Source organism: Orbicella faveolata, unplaced genomic scaffold, assembly GCF_042242905.1.
Source record: "Orbicella faveolata isolate gen_17 unplaced genomic scaffold, um_ofav_v1 contig_12, whole genome shotgun sequence".
Classification (NCBI taxonomy): Eukaryota; Metazoa; Cnidaria; class Anthozoa; order Scleractinia; family Merulinidae; genus Orbicella; species Orbicella faveolata.
The window spans coordinates 22,799,296-22,821,091 of NW_028301539.1; the positions used below are offsets into that span (position 1 = coordinate 22,799,296).

The following is a 21,796-nucleotide window of genomic DNA, read 5'->3' on the forward strand; positions in this document are numbered from 1 at the left end:
CGCCAGGTCTTTAGAAAAGCAAATGGATTTTTTTCTAAGGGCGCTTTCTTAATACGGCACAACACTTATATCCCTAGACAGGGTTTTCGAAAATGATATATTTAATGCTGAATTAATTGTGTGATTAATGTGGTCAAGATATCGCTGACTAATAACACCATCGGCAGTGTTTTATATTTCGATGTGATTATATTGCTCCTCAGTTAGTAATTGTTCCATTATCTTTTGTACTAGGAAGAACAAAAAGGTGCTTCGCAACCGAAAAAGGGCCATTAATGTTTCAACATAGCTAATAAATGGTGTACTGTGTACATTGTGGCATGACATTTTGGACGTTTTATGACTCGAGTTTGTATTTGACTGTTGGATCATTTTTTTAGAATAAAATAGATCACATTCACAACACCTGAAAACTCGATTAAATTTATTCAGTCTTGGCGTCGGACAAATCGAGAGATATTTATAGCAACTAGTTAAGGAAATTTGGTGGCAAATGAGCAAATAGTTGTTAAATTAATAAATACCAAATATTGAAATGATCGTTTTGATTAAGAGTACCAAAAATCGTACCATCTGTTACTCAAGAACCTGAATAAAGTTTTTACAGCCAGGAATCACGACAAAGATGCCTATCCTTATTTGGAAACAATAGAAACACATTGTTCTGCCTTGTGTGCATTTAAAAAATCTATAACTAATACTAATACAAAGCAGGAAATTCATCAGACTTTGTGATTGATGCATGTACGATATTCAGTTTTTAAGGGTGCTTGAACTTGAAATTGACGAAGGAAAACCTATATTGAACTTTGTTGTAATGACATATGACTGTTGAACGTATAATAGAATTCGTGGTTGTTACGAGTAACGATTAGAAAAAAAAAAATAAAATAAAATTCAATTGAAGTAACATTATTTCATTTAATTTCTCAGTTAGAAAATGTCGTTTTGTCTTTATTCCCGCCACAAACTTCGTGTTTGCTGACAAGTGCTAATGCATGATTTTGGACCATTTAACTAAGCAAAAAATAGAATTCAACTTTTATTCAAAAATCTTTTCATTCGATGACCTTTTCTTTATTGAGTTTTCTTTAGCATGAAAAGGAACAAAAGTGACGGACGTGTATTGTTCAAATTTGTCTCCCTGGGTTTCCTTTGTTCATCATTTTATGTTCCCATATCTAATGGCAATGACTTTCTAGTAAGTATATATAAACTCCAATTTAGTTTCTCGATAGCGCTGCTGGCTTTGAAAAAAAAAAAGGACAAGGGAAGAGAAGGCTAAAGAGCAAAATGCTTATACCCCGTTTGTTGGTTTTTGCCTTATTGACTTTCCATTTAGCTTCGGCGTTTTGGCCATTTTCAGAGAGCTCAGATGAAGAGAATGGTAAGATTTGTGTTTTACCAAGTAAGATCCATTTTAAGTCATAAATGGGCCTAGCCGTAGTTCTCATGATCCGAATGAGGTCAGTTGGAGTTTTGATTCAGTCAGAGTTGTACAATATGAAGTGATTCCAGTTATGGCCATACACAGATACCTTACACCTAATTTGCTAGTGTTGGAGATATTTTTGCCGCTTTGGGACCTAGATCTTCATGGATTCAGGATAGATCGTAGAAATTCCATTGCAGAATGGGCTTTCTGTTTAAAAGAAACAAGGTGGTTGCCAGGTTCAACTTCGAATCATATATTCCCCGAGTTTTGATGTGCCCATGCCAACAGACTGTAACAGATTGTTGAGTGCAAATTGGACTTCTGTCTGCTCTGCATATATACATTTTACATGATATAAATCAAGTCACATACATTAGTCAGGCCTATTTTCTTTTCAGATCTTAATGATGTACCCTCAAACGACTCTGGCTATTATAACCGTAAGTTTAAAAATGTCTACTATGTCTTGGTAGAACTAATTCCCTGTTACCATGTATATGATTCGTACTTTGTACAAAACTTTCACTGCTATCAGATTATTTCATCCAGATATGTAACAGCTAAATAATGAGGACAGATATCGAGAGAGACATATGCAGGCGCGAGGAATGTACCTAAAGCCTTATAAGAGAGTAATTTGAAAGAATTCTCACAAATTAAAAGTATAGTGTACATTGTTAATTGCTCGAGCTTTCATTATTTCATCATTCACTACTTTCATTATTAGCTATTACTAATGCATACATGTATGACAGGAAAACCACGAACGTCTAAAACTAACGTAAAGTTTTCTTACATGTAGTTTTCTGCAGCATGAAATAAATATATGCTATTGAACAAGCGCGAGGTCCGTATTGGAAAAATATTAGTGGAGTTATATTTTTCTGCAGGTAAAAAAGGCAAAAAAGATTTCTACTCTACAAAAAAAAACAACAACAAAAAAAAAACTGTTGTACAATGAAACGGAAAAACAATTCGCAGAAATCAGTTCATGAGCGGCCCATCTTAGTGATCCGTATTGCAAAATTCAGACCGCTAAAGGGAAAATCAGAATTCTATTGTTTAAAGCGGACCAGTTCAGCCATATAATATATTCCGTTGTTCCTAACTAAATAGCAGGTTGAAATCCTCATCGCCCATCAGAGTACTCAATAGTTAGACTAGAGCAGTTTATAACAACATAGAAGTAAAGAGCTGGATTAGTTGATCCAAGACATTTACTTGCTGCTCAGAGTTTCATGCCTCCTCCGAAGCAATCATCAGGCAGTTGCCAGAAAAAAAAAAAAAAACGGGAAAGGTGTTTAAAACGGGAAAGGTGTTTAAAAAATATCAGAACAATACGTAATATTCATACATATGTGCGAGCTTTTTTTTCCTCCAGGTTGCCTGGACATTTACAAATGCAACTCGTGCTTCAAGATAAAGAAAGAAGGAAAGTGTGATCAACACATGAGAGAATGTCGTAAAACATGCTCTGGGTGTGAAGGTGAAGAAACGTGTCTTTTAAAAACTATTAATGCATTTCATTTTTAAATTATTTCTCCGAGCCGTGTTTTGATCGCATGCATTCTGTTATTGTTTAGCGCTCGTCATATGCCAAATCCAAGGATATCCTAATTATCTACTCTTATTGCTTCCGTGAAACAATTTAAACACAAAAATAAAACAATAACGTTGCCTTCTTTTACAATTTTTATATACTCTTGGGAACTGGTAATCAGCTCTTTTAAAACAGCTAGAACGCTCTTGTAGCCATCAAAATTTCCATAAGGCCGTTGATGTTTTTTTTGCTTTTTTGCTTTTTTTTTTTTTTACAGGACCAGGGAGCGATCGCTATGGTGCAGAGAAATGTCAGCATTACAAAAAGAAAGGCTATTGCGATTATCCCTCGTTCAAGTACTTTAAGTGCCAGAAGACCTGCAGCATTTGCGAAGGTACAATGAATGTAAAACCTGGTTTTCACTACGACACAAACACAAGCACAAACGTCGTCACCGGGTTCTTTAATTCGCTGTATAATCACAAATGATCTCCTCCGGATCATTTATTGCAAAACAACAATTAGTTTTGATATCTTATGTAGTCACAATGGGTCATATGCGTTGCCTCTTATCATAAAAAAACTTTGTTTCTCCCTCCCTCCATCTTCTGTTATGACAGATAGGTCCTTGTTGTGCTCCATGTGGTACTAATTTACTTCGCTTCCAATGCATAAAATGTGTTGTTTTTCAGGGATTGTAGTCATACCAGTAATTTAATGTACTCGGTGGTTACTGAGTAGAAAACAGAGTAACCCGAGTATTTCCCTGCATTGATAATATACATCAGTGCAAGCTTATGTGGTTGATACTAATATAACATTTGTGTTTAGTTAATGGAAACTGGGGTGAGTGGAGCGGATGGAGCACGTGCACTAAAACATGCAAACAGGGGAAACAATCAAGAAAACGTGAATGTAATTCACCAGCTCCAAAATATGGAGGGAAGAAATGTGATGGAGAGGGGAAGGAAACTCAGATTTGCAACGAAATGGTTCCATGTCCAGGTAAGATGTGATTTACAGTTTGTTTTTTTCTGTTGTATCGTTGAGGTAATTTGTTGCAAACTTTAAATTAAGACATCATGGTGCTGTTATAATACCCTGTTTACAATCAAAACATATTTTTATCTTTTCAGTTCATGGTAACTGGGGACAATGGAGTGAGTGGAGCACTTGTACAAAGAGTTGCAAACAAGGAAAACAATCAAGAACACGTGAATGTAATTCACCAGCTCCACAATACGGTGGAAATAAGTGTGATGGAGAAGCAAAGGAAGCACAAGTTTGTAACCAGAATGTCTCCTGCCCAGGTAACCTAGACCGGTAATATCTTTAATTCATCGTTTCAGAGCAGTAATTTATTTCGCCATCCTAAGTTTAATATTCTACGCCACACTTGGAAGCTTCATTTGTATTTCATTGCATCGTAATAATGGTATAACCTTACTTTCCTCCCAGCAGAAGTGATGAAAGATACCTCTTTGGTTTAACTCACAATTTTTATTTCTATTTTATTGTCTCAAATGCATCAGATAGAGTTTTTTGTTCAAAAAGAAAGTACACCTAGGTACTAGTATTGTATTTACTTACAGTCGAAATGTTATTTTCTTCCAGTTGATGGCAGCTGGGCGCAATGGAGCGAGTGGAGTACATGTACAAAGAGTTGTAAACAAGGAAAGCAATCAAGAACACGTAAATGTAATTCGCCAGCTCCTCAGTACGGTGGAAAGAAATGTGATGGCAAAGCAAAGGAAAGTCAAGTGTGTAACCAGAAGGTGCCCTGCCCAGGTAAGCTTGAATTCACAGCCTCTGTACCAGGTAATTTTAAAATTTACTATCTTTCTTTGATATATGTTTAGTCAACTTTAGATGTGTTTGACACGTGTCTAAGATTACTTTTCGAGTGGTGTGACATGTAGATAAATATGCGTGAAGCTGAAGCTTCCAATAATTTTCATTTTGCTGCTTTTAGTTGACGGAGAGTGGGGAAAGTGGGGCGAGTGGAGCACTTGCACTAAAACCTGCAAACAAGGAAAGCAATCAAGAACACGTGAATGTAATTCACCAGCTCCTCAATATGGAGGGAAGAAATGTGATGGAGAGGGGAAGGAAGCTCAGATTTGCAACGAAATGGTTCCATGTCCAGGTAAGATGTGATTTACAATTTTTTTGTTCTGTTGTATCGTTGAGGTAATTTGTTACAAACTTTAATTTGAGACATCATAGTGCTGCTGTAATACCCCGTTTACAATCAAAATATTTTTTTATCTTTCCAGTTCATGGTAACTGGGGAGAATGGGGTGAGTGGAGCACTTGTACAAAGAGTTGCAAACAAGGAAAACAATCAAGAACACGTGAATGTAATTCACCAGCTCCACAATACGGTGGAAATAAGTGTGATGGAGAGGCAAAGGAAGCACAAGTTTGTAACCAGAATGTCCCCTGCCCAGGTAAGCTAGAATTTATTTCGCTATCCTAAGTTCAATATTCTACGCCACACTTGGAAGCTTCATTTGTATTTCCTCGCATCGTAAATAATAGTAAAACCTTAATTTCCTCCCAGCAGAAGTGATGAAAGATACCTCTTTCGTGTAACTCACAATTTGTATTTTTATTTTACTGCCTCAAATGCATCAGATAGAGTTTTTTTTTCTTTTTCTTTTTTTTCTAAAAGAATGTGCACTTAGGTACTAGTATTGTATTAACTTACAGTCGAAATGTTATTTTCTTCCAGTTGATGGCAGCTGGGCGCAATGGAGCGAGTGGAGTACATGTACAAAGAGTTGTAAACAAGGAAAGCAATCAAGAACACGTGAATGTAATTCGCCAGCTCCTCGGTACGGTGGAAAGAAATGTGATGGTAAAGCAAAGGAAAGTCAAGTGTGTAACCAGAAGGTGCCCTGCCCAGGTAAGCTTGAATTAACAACCTCTGTACCAGGTAATTTTAAAATTTACTATCTTTCTTTGATATATGTTTAGTCAACTTTAGATGTGTTTGACACGTGTCTAAGATTACTTTTCGAGTGGTGTGACATGTATATAAATATGCGTGAAGCTGAAGCTTCCAATAATTTTCATTTTGCTGCTTTTAGTTGACGGAGAGTGGGGAGAGTGGGGCAAGTGGAGCACTTGCACTAAAACCTGCAAACAAGGAAAACAGTCAAGAACACGTGAATGTAATTCACCAGCTCCTCAATATGGAGGGAAGAAATGTGATGGAGAGGGGAAGGAAACTCAGATTTGCAACGAAATGGTTCCATGTCCAGGTAAGATGTGATTTACGGTTTGTTTGCTCTGTTGTAACGCTGAGGTAATTTGTTGCAAACTTTAAATTGAGACATCATGGTGCTGTTATAATACCCTGTTTACAATCAAAATATTTTTTATCTCTTCAGTTCATGGTAGCTGGGGACAATGGAGTGAGTGGAGCACTTGTACAAAGAGTTGCAAACAAGGAAAACAATCAAGAACACGTGAATGTAATTCACCAGCTCCACAATACGGTGGAAATAAGTGTGATGGAGAAGCAAAGGAAGCACAAGTTTGTAACCAGAATGTCTCCTGCCCAGGTAAGCTAGACTGGTAACATCTTTAATTCATCGTTTCAGAGCAGTAATTTATTTCGCTATCCTAAGTTTAATATTCTACGCCACACTTGGAAGCCTCATTTGTATTTCCTCGCATCTTAAATAACAGTATAACCTTAATTTCCTCCCAGCAGAAGTGATGAAAGATACCTCTTTGGTTTAACTCACAATTTTTATTTTTATTTTATTGTCTCAAATGCATCAGATAGAGTTTTTTGTTCAAAAGGAAAGTACACCTAGGTACTAGTATTGTATTTACTTACAGTCGAAATGTTATTTTCTTCCAGTTGATGGCAGCTGGGCGCAATGGAGCGAGTGGAGTACATGTACAAAGAGTTGTAAACAAGGAAAGCGATCAAGAACACGTGAATGTAATTCGCCAGCTCCTCAGTACGGTGGAAAGAAATGTGATGGCAAAGCAAAGGAAAGTCAAGTGTGTAACCAGAAGGTGCCCTGCCCAGGTAAGCTTGAATTCACAATCTCTGTCCGAGATAATTTTAAAATTTACTAATATATATAAATATATATAAATATATGTTTAGTCAACTTTAGATGTGTTTGACTCGTGTCGAAGATTACTTTTCGGGTGGTGTGACATGTAGATAAATATGCGTGAAGCTGAAGCTTCCAATAATTTTCATTTTGCTACTATTAGTTGACGGAGAATGGGGAGAGTGGGGCGAGTGGAGCACTTGCACTAAAACCTGCAAACAAGGAAAACAATCAAGAAAACGTGAATGTAATTCACCAGCTCCACAGTACGGTGGAAAGAAATGTGACGGAGAGGCACAAGAAAGTCAAGTGTGCAACGACAAAGTCTCTTGCCCAGGTGCGCTAATATTGCCAAGAAATGCAAATTATTAGTTTAGATATTCAACTGATAATTTATTCACGGTTTTACACCGTAAAATGTTTTAAGAGAAAGTTCACTTAAGTCGGTTGTGCCTTTGGCGTAAGCGCGACGAGGCACAAAGAAAAATACGAACATGTCTTGTGTGAACCACCTTGAACTAATGTGAGGTTCGTATTAGGATAACTATTCTCCGTCCAATATGAAGGGAAAAAAGATTGCTATTTAACAACAAACTATCTTCTTTTGTCCAATGTTTTTGAAAAGCATTTCGCCGAAACCTGTACGGGAAGAGTTCATCCCAGCAGTCCATGCTGCAAAATTCGGGGAACCAATCAAAAGTCTCCTTTTCATATTGGACTGGTTTGCCATTTAATGTTAGAAGAAGCGAAGTCCGCAATTGCTAAACCGGGTGGGATTATTTTTCATAGTGAATGGAAACTGGGGAGAGTGGGGTGAATGGAGTAAGTGTAGTAAAACATGCGGAGGAGGAGAACATTCAAGAACACGCAAATGCAACAATCCAGCGCCTGCTCATGGAGGTAAAGACTGTGTAGGAGCATTCAGACAAAGACGGCTTTGCAACAAGGATAAGTGCCCAGGTAAGACTCAGATTAAATTATAGCACGTTAAGCTCAATTTAAGGCATTCCTTAGTTTTGAAATTGCAGTGGTCTGACATTTCAATGTTTCGAACATCATTTTCAAGCTAACAGCAAAAATATCGGGGGACATAAGAATTTAAACAAGCGAAAGGCATAATTAACAAATTGTAGCGCATGTTCCAATTCGTGCGGATGGCGCCCGCTTGCGTATGCATTTTCAAGGATGGTGGGTTTTCTTTGATTATCATCATTTCGTAAATGAGAAACTCGAATTTGTGTAGTTTAATTGTTTTATTTACTTAAATTGTAAATTTGCACTGTTGTCATTCATGAAAGTGAAACATCGTTCTATTGTCCAACTTCCTAGGCTCACCCATTTCCATCTTTTATGGCGGGGCGATCATTTCCAGATCCTTTCCACAATCTGGGGATCATTCCCGGTCGCTGAATCATTTGCGTGCCCGAAACAAATCTCGTTGTCTTTAAAACTAAAAATGGAAACGACAAGAAAAATTTGAAGCAATAAAATTCTACTCGTACTTTCCTTATTCTGTTTTCATTAGTTAATGGAGGCTATGGGAAATGGAGTACCTGGAGCACATGCAGTAAGACATGCAAAGAAGGAAAAAGGTCAAGAACTCGCGAATGCAATTCTCCAGCGCCTCAGTATGGTGGAAAACACTGTCAAGGAGACCCCAGCGAGACAGTCACTTGCAACGAGAATGTTCCTTGCCCAAGTAAGAAAATAAGAACTTACCTAATACTGGTTACACTACTGGTCCAGTTTCCGGCTATTGCTAAGCCCTCCTAGCCTGGGATTTCTGTTGTGGGGAGGGATCAAAAAATAACTTTAACTTGATAACGAGGTCTATTCGGGCGATGAGCTCTTTAACCTTTCATCCTGCCTTGATGAAGAAAATAATTAACAACATTTAGAGTTATTAGGCCGACAGAATTGCAGTAGGTAAGAGTAGGTAAGAGTGCCAGGATTGTTAGAATTTATTACTGATGTTTATCACGCACAAAACTTCCGTTTTGCAGTTGACGGAATGTGGGGTTCGTGGAGCTCTTGGACGGCTTGCAGTAAAACATGTGGATACGGTACCCGAGAGAGAACACGTAACTGCGATAATCCCAAACCGGCGCATAATGGAAAATCCTGTGTTGGAATTGGATTTCAGAAACGTCGATGCCATGCTTACTATCCTTGCCCAAGTAAGTTAAAGATTGGATAGCTTTACTCAGTTATGTTTTAATATATTAAAATATATGGGAAAATGACTGTTAATTCGCGTTGATATGGGGAACTGAATGAAATGGGCAGAAAATATCGACTATGAATAAAACTTCCTTAAAAAATCAGGAGACAGGACATTATTAAGATACGAGAGGCTTCCTGATAGGGATGTTTGTTCCACTGGCTAGAGTTTTTTCACGTGTACCTTGTTGCTATTGTTATAGTTGATGGTCATTGGACCACCTGGGGTTCCTGGACTCAATGCACCAAGACCTGCGGCTTAAGCTACAGAAAGAGATCCCGTTCATGCACTGACCCCGCTCCGCAATTCGGTGGAAGTGGTTGCGATGGACAGAATGACCAAGTTGAACGCTGCACAGGCAAACCTTGTACGTAGAATGTTTGTTGTGATGTACAATGCCAAGTCCGTTGTGATATATTGTCACCTATTTTTACTCAATTTAGTTCAAAAGTTTAAGGCTTGTTTCCTTTTGTTTCTTTTTCTTTCCATTTTTTTCGCCAAGATGTCAAATTTGATAGTTGCTGCGTTGAGTTCGTCTGAAGGGCCTTGGGTTTGTGCCGTGACATACAGTGATCGCTGTGTTGTATTCCTGAAAAAGGAAATTTCTTTTTTCAAAGAATCTCTACACCCAGGAGTTTAAAATAGTAACAGGGGATTTCTAAGCAGCTTACGAAAATGTGGCAGTTGAAGGTGGATTGACGGCCGAAACATTTCATTCAGAGAAAACATGCCGAAAGCTCAGAAAATGTAACACCGACAATAAATCTTGATTCTTGATACCGGGACGGTCTCTCTACAATGTAGCTTATTCTTCTAAATATTTTATCGCTCACGTGTTCTTAAGGAGTTCTAACATTGCAAGAAATGTTGGGAGATAAAAAGTTTGTTTGTTGCTTAATGTAATTTTTTTTTCTGCAGGTTATTGATTTTTTTTTCAATGTTGGAGATGTAAGTATTCAAGAATATGTTGATTTATCCTGTGTCTGTTTTACTTTCACGTACATATATTGTGTTTAAATGTACTTTGGTTTTGGTTTACCCACACTTGAATTTTTCTACAACGTAACGGGACACGGGAAAACGTTTCCTCTATCCTGAATATCTTGTCTGCCTATAGCAAAGACATTTAACACTGAGTCAGATTTGAAGTTCGCACATAATGCTAGTCATGGTATATGTTTTGCCTCTAGGTCAAATCTAAGTACTACCACTGACCTAATAGGAAGAGACAACGGAAACGCCACAAGATATCAAAGTGTAATGTAGTGATGACTTTAAGTATATTGATAATAAAGAGCGTTTATTGAAAATAATGTCAGTGTCTTCTCTTTTATACAAAATGTAATATAGATCAATGATATTATAACGCTTGTGATTAGGCATAAATGGGTTAAGATTGGCCCAAAATATTTCTTTTGCGGACAAGGTGACCTATCTTTTTTATTGTGAGGTTTAAGAAAAAAATCCTTCGACAACTTTTATTTCTGACGAAATTATACCTAATTATTCATTGCTTTCCCGCTGGATACAGGAAGGTGGCTGCGCTACTCGCGGCTTCAAAAAAATCGTTCGATAACTTTTATTTTTGAGGAATCATCTTAAAGGATCCGAATGCAGGTCGAAATGTCATGGGTTCAACTCCAGTAGGGGATGCATTTTTTATGCAAAGTTTATGTGAAACTCTTTTTTGTTTTTTTGTTTTTTGTATTGCATCTATCTTCTTTTTTGCCATCTGATTTAAGATAGCAGTAGAAACCACAGAATCCCCAAATGCAATCCCTTTCCTCTGCTTTAAGCCCCCCCCCCCTTTTGGTTTTAGCTAATAGCTAGTATGGAAAGCTTTGAGAAGACATGGATGACTTTGTACAAACGAGAGCAAATTAACTTCACGAAACTTCACGAAAGTAAGAGTCAACAATGGACTCGATAAATGTTTTTAAAGATGCAAGCTGGGCTTATCAAACGTCAGTTATTTTAGTTTTTTTCAACATTTTAAGTTGACTCAGACCTATTCTTCGTGACCCTTTAGTGTGGCACACGAGGATGATCGAATCGTGTGATAGAAAATGTAAAAGTTCATATAAACGCTACCGAATTCCTTTTGAAATGAAGGAGGAGCATGAGATCTGTAGCCCTGATTAAACGACGAATAATAGTTGATGTTCTGAGCCGATTCTGCGAGAACTTTCATCATTAACTATTATCGACTATCATGCACCGTTCGACCAGGGCTTTAAAGTTGTTTCAAAAGTGAATAATACTTGAAAAATGACCTGTTGTGTACGTTTGGCTCATACGGATTCACGTGGACTCCCCATATCAACAAAGAAAATGCAAAACGTTCGGAGAGTAAAGCGTGCAAAGGGTGTTGTCGTTAAAAGCTGTGACGTATTTGTTAACTGGTTGGTCTAATCGTATTTTCCATATTCATGACAACTATTGTTGATCTGAGGTGCGTGTTTGTCATTTTGAGATATTTGCTGTGGGAGTAAGATGTGTACAGTTACCTTTTACACGAGAGACAAATTCTTACTTTGAAGAGGAAATGGCGACCACGTTTGGGAAGGACAGTCGGTTGACACCCAATTCTGTCAATGGTTAGTATCAATATCTTTACATTCTACCTTCGCAAGTCATGCATTCAACCACGTGCGCTAGCTGTACTCGGTTTACATTTCGTGTTGCACTTCAGAGCAACCGTACAGTAAATAGCTTTAGTAACAGAGTAAAAAGTGTTTTAGAAGCTAGCTCATGAACCATACGAGACGCTTAAGTTCTTAGCCTCTCAGCTGAAATATTTGCATTGGAGTGACATTTGAGTGCGAAAATAGATTAAACTCGGTAGTGATTGTTAATTGACGCTGCCAATTTTGATGGAAAGATTGCAACCACTTTCGAGCTGTACCTGTTTTCAAATTATGGGGAGTTTTATTTCTTTGCTAGAGCGATCATCGACCTGATTAAAGAGATAATTATTTGTTACGTGATCACGTCAGTCCTATCAAATGATGTTTTGATATAAGTTGGACAAACCATTCAACGCCGAACATTTTAAAATGTATTTTTTTTTTTTTCAAAATCGCACTAGGCACTAAGTTTTTATGAAGTGGATTGTTTGTTAGAATGCAATGCCCTTGCTCGAATACAACATTAGAGGACTGGTAGTGGAAAATTCTTTCAGTTGAGCTACAAGATTATTATTTTGGCTCTTCAAATCTAAGCATTTTCAGAAACGAAATTAAAGAACCGTCTTCATCGATTCTTAAATTTGCAATCGAATAGAATTAACCATTTATAATTGCTTTCCTTTTTCCCCAGAAAGGTCTCGGTAATTAATTCATCTGATGTAAATTGTATATGTTGAAAGGGCAATTTCCTCGAATAATTACTCAAATGATCTGAAAATGCAGCGGCTTGCATTGGAGTCAATTAAATGTGTTCAGTATGACTATCAAACAATTTCTATTGCTTATTTCTTCGTGTTTTGAAATTATGAAATATTTCAAATTATTCCAGGAATCGTCAACGATTCGTTTGTAAATCTGGACTGATTTGCAACTTCATCCATTTCTGTTTTTTTTTTTTTTGCGCTATAGTAAAAGGGGCGAACATTTTTTTCACGTTTAATGTATCGACATGCAGAGTCACCTTGGAAATAAATAATTCTAGAAGAGAGTATTGGGTTCCTAAATTGATCTTTGCATATCCTGAAGATATTAGATTAATTTATCGGCAGATATTCTTGTATGCATTTCTACATGGAAAACGTTTGGTTTATATTTTGCTACTTTGGGAGGGAATAAGCTCAACGAAGTCAATCAGAAACCGAATATATGCTATTGTTTATTTTTCAGTGAGGCTGTAATGAGTCATGTCTGGTATCAAGCAACACTTTTCAAAAGATGGAAGTCTAATTGTCTGATTTTTCAACTTGTTTTGTTTTTTTGTTGTTGTTTTTTTTTTGTACTAGTTTAAATATATTGAATTTCAAACACTTAGCTTCAATTGTCTGCATATTCTAAAATGTTAAAGCTACTACTTGGACTGATAAACGGTTCGATCAAAAATGTTCACGATTAGATTTGTTGTAGAAGCAACTGTTTGATTTTTCTTACACGATATTGCTTTAGGCAGCAACTGAGAGACATTTTTAGTAGAAGTTTCACTATTACATCTTTATTCTTTAAACATAGCCCCAGTTGTTTAATTCTTCTAAAGTTTATCGCTATCGTTTGCTACGGGCAAAAATTTATCAAACGTTTGTTATCAGCTCAATTGCTTTATCCATGTGGTATTTCCAATTGTCTGATTCGTCTAAAATGTTGTTGCTTTGATTTCGTTAAAACTTTGATGACAAAGTTTTAATAACAATAAAAATATATAGTTCCAAGCTTGATAACCAGACATTACTCTTTAACACGCCGCTGGAAGTAATTTCTAGAAGATAATGAAGCAAGCTATGAACATTTTGTTTTAAATATTGGCCTATGCTATAGCTTGTCGGGTTTTGCCTTTTCATGTCGGCTTAAAGTGAAGGAAGTTCTAAAATTATTCAAACGTTAGAACAAGATTGAAGTTTTATTTTAAGGTCATAGGAATAATCGGATTCATGGCTTGCCTTTGCTATCTTCTGGAAATATACGGCATGATGATATCACGTTAATCAATTGAGCTCTGAATGACGGGCAGCTAGAAATCTATGTACAGAAATGAGACGAGCCAGTTAAAATGTCTACAAATGCAACGTTTCTACACAACATTGAGAAGGTGGCTACATTTTAGAATCGCTATAGTTAAGAAAGTTTATGTAGCTGAGCGCTAGTTACCTAGCTATATAAACTTTCTTAAACATTTCGATTTAAAAATGTTTACGCCCTCTCAGTGTGGCGTAGAAACGTTGCAATTGCAGAACTTTTAATTCCCTCTTCGCATTTTTGTTAATAGTTTTCTAGCTGCATGTCTCTTTACGGCTGACTTTTTAGCAAGGTATCATTATGGAATATGCCATCTTGAACACAAACAAATATGTATTAACAAGATTCAAAATTTAATTTTTTGAAAAACTCGAATGATTGGAATCAAAATGCTTTCGTTAGTCTGTGCTCAAGATGGTATAAGTTAAATATTTTTTTGGCGGGGGCGGGAAAAGTACCCCTTTAAAATTTTTGTCAAAAACTTTGTCAGGGGAAACGCTGTGCAAATTTTTTCTAATTTTCCCGCCAAAAGTCTTAGTATATATAGGAATATTTTTTGATGACACCTTTGTGATTAATTGATTTGAATTTCAATAAACGTATTGACTGTTGTAAGCAGACAATTAAAGATGAAAAAAATTAAAATGAAACACTAATCTTGTTGTGAGTAAGTCTTTTGGCGGGAAAATTGAAAATTTTTAAACCTAGTGTAATATATACTTAAAAGAGCTGCGCAAAAAAATTCATCTCAGAGTAAGTAATCAAAAAACTACAACTGGTAAAAAAGCTGATTATTCATTTATCGAAATTTTTTTGTAGAAATTAATCCGTAACAGGAAATTATCTGTAGTTTGCATTTAATCTTCTAGAAATTCTCTTAATGTTTAAATCTTGACAATCTGAGAAGCGAACTCTACCTGGTGACTTCAGGTGTTAAGAAATGTAGCTTCTACCTTTCGGGATAATTAATTGTTTGTATTTCTAGTCCTTAATCCTTGCTTGACGCCGCTCAAGAACCAGCCCAGGCACTCTGAAAGAAATAAACAGAAAAAAAATAAGAACGAGAAGGCTAGATTAGATTGTACAGAAAACAGTTTAGCTACGCCAAAGTAAAAACATGAAAGTTAAAAGCTACAATAAAGGGTAAACACCACAAATTTTACTATGCTAGCTCGTACCTGTCCTTGCATTTAAACAACGTTAAATTATACTTCTCCATTTTAAGTTCATAGCAAATTTCAGTGATGGATGTCAAATGCGAAAAAAAAAAGAAAAGAAAAGAAAAGAAAACGTCTAGCCTAACAATTGCCGACTGTTTCGTTTGTTTTTACTGTTGACAAATACATTCTAAATATTGAAAAATATCAGTGTTCGTGCAGTCTTCTAAAGTCTTTAAGATTTACTATTTCAAATCGAGCTCTTCTTTCCTGAAAAAATTTTGTTATCTTAATTTTGATCGTAGCTCGAATAAGTAAGAACTAAATTAGCGCCAAAAACGGGGTGAGACTGAATGATCGAATAATCAAATGATTGCATTGTCGGCCATGATATGTAAATTGTTTTGTCAACTCAAAAGCGTTCTGAATTTAACAGAAAAACTGAATTAACTTACAAGACTATTGGTTTCAAGACCACTTGTGAATTTTGCACGAAGAGAGTTTCCTTGCGCTGAATTTTAAACTTTACCAATGAAATTTTCCGCCGTTTGCATCTGCAGAACTCGAGCTTTTTGTTTACGCCGCATCAGTTGTTGCTACAAGTAGCACATCAAATTCCCGAACTTAACGAGAAGTGGTATAAATTAGAATATTTACAACAAAAATCTTCCTACTTTTTATCACCTCTTATTTCCAGTCTTTCGAGTTCTGGTAGTTTGGTAGAACAATATTCAAATCTACGCTAGTTTTCGGACACGAACATTACAAATATTACTTTTATTATTAGATGACTCGCTCTCGATTCCTAGCGCGCGATAGTTGACGATTCCTAGCGCGTGATAGTTGACGATTCCTAGCGCGTGATAGTTGACGAGGGCTGCGCCCTTGTCAACTATCACGCATAGAAATCGAGAGCGAATAATCTAAATGTTTTAGTATAAAGCTACTAGTCGTTCAAAACTTTATCTAAACCTTCTTTACAGAAAACGCCAAGAAGCGACTGTCATTTTGTTAACAATGACACACTGGTACGCTACTCACTATCGATCACAGAATAGATAGTGAGTAACGTAGCCAAACAGAGAACCGCATTCGTGTTAGAACGCTAGTAGATTTATACTATTACAATATAGAAAAGAACAACAATATCGCCAAGCAAATGATTAGATGGCACATTTTTCAGCACATTTTTTCTGATGTGCAAGACAACAGCTTGCGATGTCTTCGTGTTTTCAGGTAGTGCTTTTATGCTGGCCGAATCAAACGCCATCTTTTGTTAGACAGTGTAGAAACACTACTAAACACATCCAGATGTACAGTGAATTTTAAGTTCTTATTGTATGTGTTCTCCTAAGGTTGCCTAGCTGGTAAATATGGTCGTAAAAATACATAAAAATGATCAATTTGTCACAATGGGCTTAATCAGCTATCATCTCAAAGTAATCTCTACCAGTCGCTGGCGATAGGTAAATTGAATACAAGGACTTATAACCCAGAGACATTCAAACGACTTCATTATGCAAATCAACTGACGTCAGCTCAGGCCGAAACCAGCTTTAACAGTGTTTTTGTTCTTGTCCAGTTCATTAAGTAGTAACCTAATTGGGCGTCGCATATTTTTGTCATGCATTCTTCTTTGTCTGTTTTTGCCACAAAACACAAATGATTTTTCAAACCGTTAAATGCATGAGCAGAAAAACGCTTATACATGTTATATACCATCGCATGTCTCAACACAAGATAGTCTTTACCATACATTGCGCAAAAAGCTTAAAGCTATTACATAATTCTTGCCCGTTTTTCTGAAGTTTTCCCAATTCTTAAATGTTAGCTGTTCCAGAAGTTATGTCACGAAATTTTAAGTCATGTTCATTTGATTTACACTGAATTTCTCTCAAACTGGAGAAAACGCAAAGAAAAAAACACCAAGAAAGTATTGATAAGCCAATAATAAACAAGACATTTAATGGCTAAAGACTTTTCACGACAGGCTATCCGCGATGCAGCTCTTTTTCACTCCTTCAGATCAATTAGTTTCACAGGTGTCAGTATCAATGGATAGTGAGAGACATTTGGTGAATCAGTTCAGTTCTTCGGTTACGAAATAAAATAAAAAGAAATTTATCAGGTCCCGAATAACAGTGTTTCTGAACAGCAATAAAATCATTTTTGTGCTATTTCCAGAGGTAACAAATAAAGTGATGTACTTCACTTCTCACTTCTCATTTTATATGCTCTCCATGTTCTAAGATTTGATTATGAAAAACACTAAAATCTTTAATGTGAACGTTTCTTTTTCCCTGCATTGGTGCTGCTCATAACTTTTATATCGTTGATGAAACCACCAATAGAAATTCGCGATTTAAAAAAAAGCCACCTATGGCATAAGGGGAAACAGAAATAATTCACAGATAAATTTAAAATTACCGTCAAACACAATTTATAAGAGGTCTTAAAAATTCAAAATTTAAAGGCTCGGTACACTAAAATTTCACAAACTTTCTTACACCTTAGTTTCCCGCACCATTTCACACACCATTTTGAAGCATAAAATAGTGTTTATATTATTGAGAAAAACTTATCTATGAACTGTTCATGGTCTTTAAACTCAAGATACATGTAGACATCATTCAAAGGTTTCTATGCGAGCATTTGATGACTGCAGTGAAGGAAGATCTACTGTCATGTTTCTAACCTACAGTGTATTCTTCGTCCGTAGAGGGTAATTAAGAGGGCAAAAAGGTATCCCTCGCCTTCTAAATACCTGTGCTAAACACCCAGAGTTGTTCAATTTGAGCGATGACCCATTCATTTATGACGTCACATTACAACGAAATTCAAAATCCGTCATCTTAAGCTTCAAAATTATTCAAAAAAGCATTATAAAAATCTCTAAACTGATTGTAAGTTGTAATATAAGAATGCTAAAACTGTAGAAAAGATGGAGATGCTCATAATCAGTACTATCATTAAAGCCAAAGACTTCAGATTTCATGGTTGCCATGGGAGCGTCAAATAACACTAAAAAGTGTTAATACAGAATTGTTTCTCACGATAATTTTTGGTATTTTAACCATTATTGGGCATTATTAGACAAAAGTTTGAAATCAGCGTCGGTACTCTCTTTTTCCTGACCCCCTGCACTCCCACCCCTGCTAGCTGTCCTAATACATTTCAGGAATATTTCATGGCGGAAAGGTCGACATCCGTGTCTGAAATAAGCAGAAACGGAACAGAAAAACAGGAAACAGTGTAAAAAGCAGGCTTTCTGTGCGTCTTTTCAGCAGACACATAATCCTAACAAAATGCATCTGGTTTCTTTTAAATATCAAAAGAGACGTCACAATTGCAATGGATGAACTGATCATTATCAGCAAATCAAATCTTTCCTTTCTTCAAGTTATACTCCGATCATATTTAGGAAACAGGGCAACTAAAAAGACCGTCTATATGTTGGAATGAGAGCTACAAAGACAATGTTATTTTAAGGCATGAGCCCAATTTTTCTTTCCCCTAATCAACTTTATTTTGCTTGGTGGTCGTAGAAATGATATTTGTCCGTACGGCAATTCCTTTGCTTCCGTCTTACCTTGAAAATTGATTTGAAAAGATCGACCGTATTTAACATTTAGAAAAGGCAACTAGACTATCAATTTCAAAAAGTTAGTGTACAAGCTGTGTGCAAGGTTTTAATAGAGGCGTCCGCAAATTTTAACAAAGTCGATATATTTGCATGCACAATGCACATGTCTACACATTTCTTTTTACAAGCTCAAATGAGGAAACTGAAAAATTCTATACATCAAATTTAAAAAGAATAAAATTTAAAAACCAAACATACAAATTTCAAGCAACGTCTACACTATTTCGAAAAGAACCCTACCACATGCAATTTCAAAATGATGGCAAGAGATTTTGAAAACGACATCTGTAAATAATTTAATCCGACCTTACAAATTTTAGAGAATGTCACAAAAAGTAAATAAATAAAAATAAAACAGAAACTAATCGGCATATTTCAATACGCGTCTTCAAGATTTCCTATGAGGCATCTCAAAAGTTTCCTAAGAGAGGTGTTGAGGCTTTACAAAATAAAATGACCTCAACACTCAAAATCCTACATAATGTTTAGATAGCCAATCTCAAAATTTCCAAAACTTTGCCGAGTAGCAAATGCAAGCTTAGAAAAAGGAGCAATCATGACTTTACTGATTTAACACAGAATTGGACTTGCTTTGTTTTCGTGGTAAATAATCACATAGTCAATGTTATTTTCTCAGACAACCGAACACATTAAACGTACCGACTGTGAACTTCCTGGTGATATCGGTTTCTTATTTATCGTGAATTCGCATAATTCAAGCAAACGCGTTAATACAATCTGAACTCATACATGTAACTGAGAAAACGTCGGAAAAAAGAAACAATTGAAGACTGAGATTTCAGCAGCCCCCGCCAGACACTCTTACAAATTTTTATCCGTCGAAGACAGTAGACTGGCTGTCGAAAGCTTATGTTTATTAACACTGTTTACGAGAGGAAGCTATATCCTATATTATCATGATCATTCTTGGTAAGGGATTTACGATATTTGTACTCCTTTTACCACTCCACTGCATTGAAGTAAATAAAGCAATCAAACCCACCTATTACTTTCATCATCCAGTTAATGCCATCTTTGTTTCTAATTCTTCAAGCTTTCCGTCCAAAACTGTTCTCTATTTGTCCCTGAAGAAATGAAATGTAAAAATTTAAAGATCCGATTATACATTTGCGGTCAAGTAGGGATAACTACAAAGGAGTTGATAAGTAAATTAAAGCTTAAGGTTACCTCTTTATATATAGTACGCGTTTTTGTGCATTTTGGTAACCATTTATATAGTCGGAGACAAGCTCTGGTGCAAATGAATTTCTTTCATCTCATTTTCTTCTCATTTTGTGGACGTTAGATTACATACATTTTTTCCACTTCCTCAACAAAACTTTTTTCCCTGATGTAGAACTGTTATACCATAATTATACTTTCGAATAGAAGCCCCAATCTCCTTTCAAACTGCCTCCCGCCTGGTACAATTTTCCTTCTTACACCTCCTAATCCCTTCCTTCTGAAACGTTGACGTAAAGATCGGCGACAAGAATAAAGAAAATCGGCAACTAGAGGTATTGTTTTCATGTACAACCAAAATCTCAGAAATTGCATAAAAAGAAATGTATGAAACGTCGTAAGGAGAACTGATATTCTAAGGTTGGAACTGAAGACGTTAAAAAGAATGTTTGATCAAATGCCTGATCGATCGTTAAAGAACCATTACCTTGTTTGCAATTGCTCCACAGATGAGGTGGTCAGTCTTCGAACAACGTGTACATCATTCAAATATCTGAAAGTGTAAAGAATATCGTGTGAAATTCTCAATAAGTGTTACAGTAAGCTTCCGAAGGTAAGGCACCCTTGACAATAAAAAAATAATATTAAAAAATAATAATAAAAAAACTAAATAAAATGAGTAAATAAACAAGACACCAAAAATATTCAATGTAAATACCCCTAACCCACTCCTTTCTCCTCATTTGCTCTCTGGACTCGCAAACCGACACAATTGAACCTTTTTTTGTACGTTCTCGACCAAGGTGATGGCCATATCGTCAGAGAAATTACATGAAATCTGCGTCTTGAATCGATATCCAAATCTATACCGTCGGAATAAACTTTCTGTACCTTTATAACGTAAATCAATAAATCATTAAAACGTACCTCATATGGATCCATATGGTTATCATCCAATCTTGTGCCATCATCGTTATTCCCAGTTCTTCAAGCTGGCCCATCCAACACGATGCCCTAGTTCACATGTAATTAAAGAGATCAAAAGTGCTGATGTTAAGATTCATTCAATACATTAACGGCACAGATACGGTCACGTTAGACATAAACCTGACAAGAATGTGTGAACATAGGCGAATCCAGGAGGAGGCGCCATTCCAAGGCTTAACTTACTTCTGGTTACAATGTTTCATAACGTCTAGGAGAATCTAGATCTGCAAATTTTCTTTAGGGGGAGGTATGCCCTCCACCCCTCACCCGTCAGTTGGTTTCATCAGCTGATATGGCCCCAGATCAAAATATTGTCTGGGAATTTTGCATTGATTTTGTAGTTTGGAAGGGGTGTGAAAACACCGTGTTACTTAACATTGTTATTTTTAAATGTAACATAAGATATGTAATTTTATCTTTTGAACAATAAAGACTCTTTATTTATTTATTTATTTATTGTATTTTGTCCGCCATATAAAATTCTCTCATATGAATATTTTTGTCAAAATAGCTAATAATTTCTCTACAGCAATGTAAAGTCCCGTTAGCTTCGTGTCATTTCTTATGTCAAAGTACAACTTCTGGCTAGAAGTCCCCATCCCCCATTCTCCACTAGAGAAAAACGACAACTAAATGAAGAAAACTAAGTGAAGGGACGGTTGTCGAAGCCTAAGAATCAAAATGATTACTCGCCATGTATTTCCTACAATGTATAGACCACTATTACCAAGAAGATGTTCGCTATGAAAAAGCTAAGCTCTCGATGTGAGATCAGTAGTGTCTAGTTGTAAAAGGTACCAGACACTTTTTATGCTATCATTAACATTCATTGTACACACACACAGAAGACAAACTGTA

General features: G+C 36.2%; 1 protein-coding gene across 1 annotated transcript; it reads left to right on the top strand.

The window, feature by feature from the left end:
* The first annotated feature begins 1,141 nt into the window (after positions 1–1,141).
* Positions 1,142–10,588, top strand: LOC110043612 (SCO-spondin-like). The gene is made up of 20 exons (XM_089282894.1): positions 1,142–1,387; positions 1,834–1,875; positions 2,817–2,921; positions 3,253–3,369; positions 3,807–3,980; positions 4,112–4,285; positions 4,590–4,763; positions 4,948–5,121; positions 5,252–5,425; positions 5,710–5,883; positions 6,068–6,241; positions 6,371–6,544; positions 6,850–7,023; positions 7,218–7,391; positions 7,844–8,014; positions 8,580–8,753; positions 9,058–9,231; positions 9,478–9,642; positions 10,194–10,223; positions 10,466–10,588. The coding sequence occupies exons 1-19, from the start codon at positions 1,294–1,296 to the stop codon at positions 10,199–10,201; spliced, it is 2,790 nt and encodes a 929-aa protein (XP_089139020.1). The 5' UTR covers positions 1,142–1,293; the 3' UTR covers positions 10,202–10,223; positions 10,466–10,588.
* Positions 10,589–21,796: the final 11,208 nt, after the last annotated feature.

Excerpts from the sequence above, each read along its gene's own strand:
- LOC110043612 (XM_089282894.1), top strand. The coding sequence starts at position 1,294 with ATGCTTATACCCCGTTTGTTGGTTTTTGCCTTATTGACTTTCCATTTA. Across the intron at positions 5,122-5,251 it reads CGAAATGGTTCCATGTCCAG|TTCATGGTAACTGGGGAGAA; the intron begins GTAAGATGTGAT and ends TTATCTTTCCAG. Across the intron at positions 7,024-7,217 it reads CCAGAAGGTGCCCTGCCCAG|TTGACGGAGAATGGGGAGAG; the intron begins GTAAGCTTGAAT and ends TGCTACTATTAG.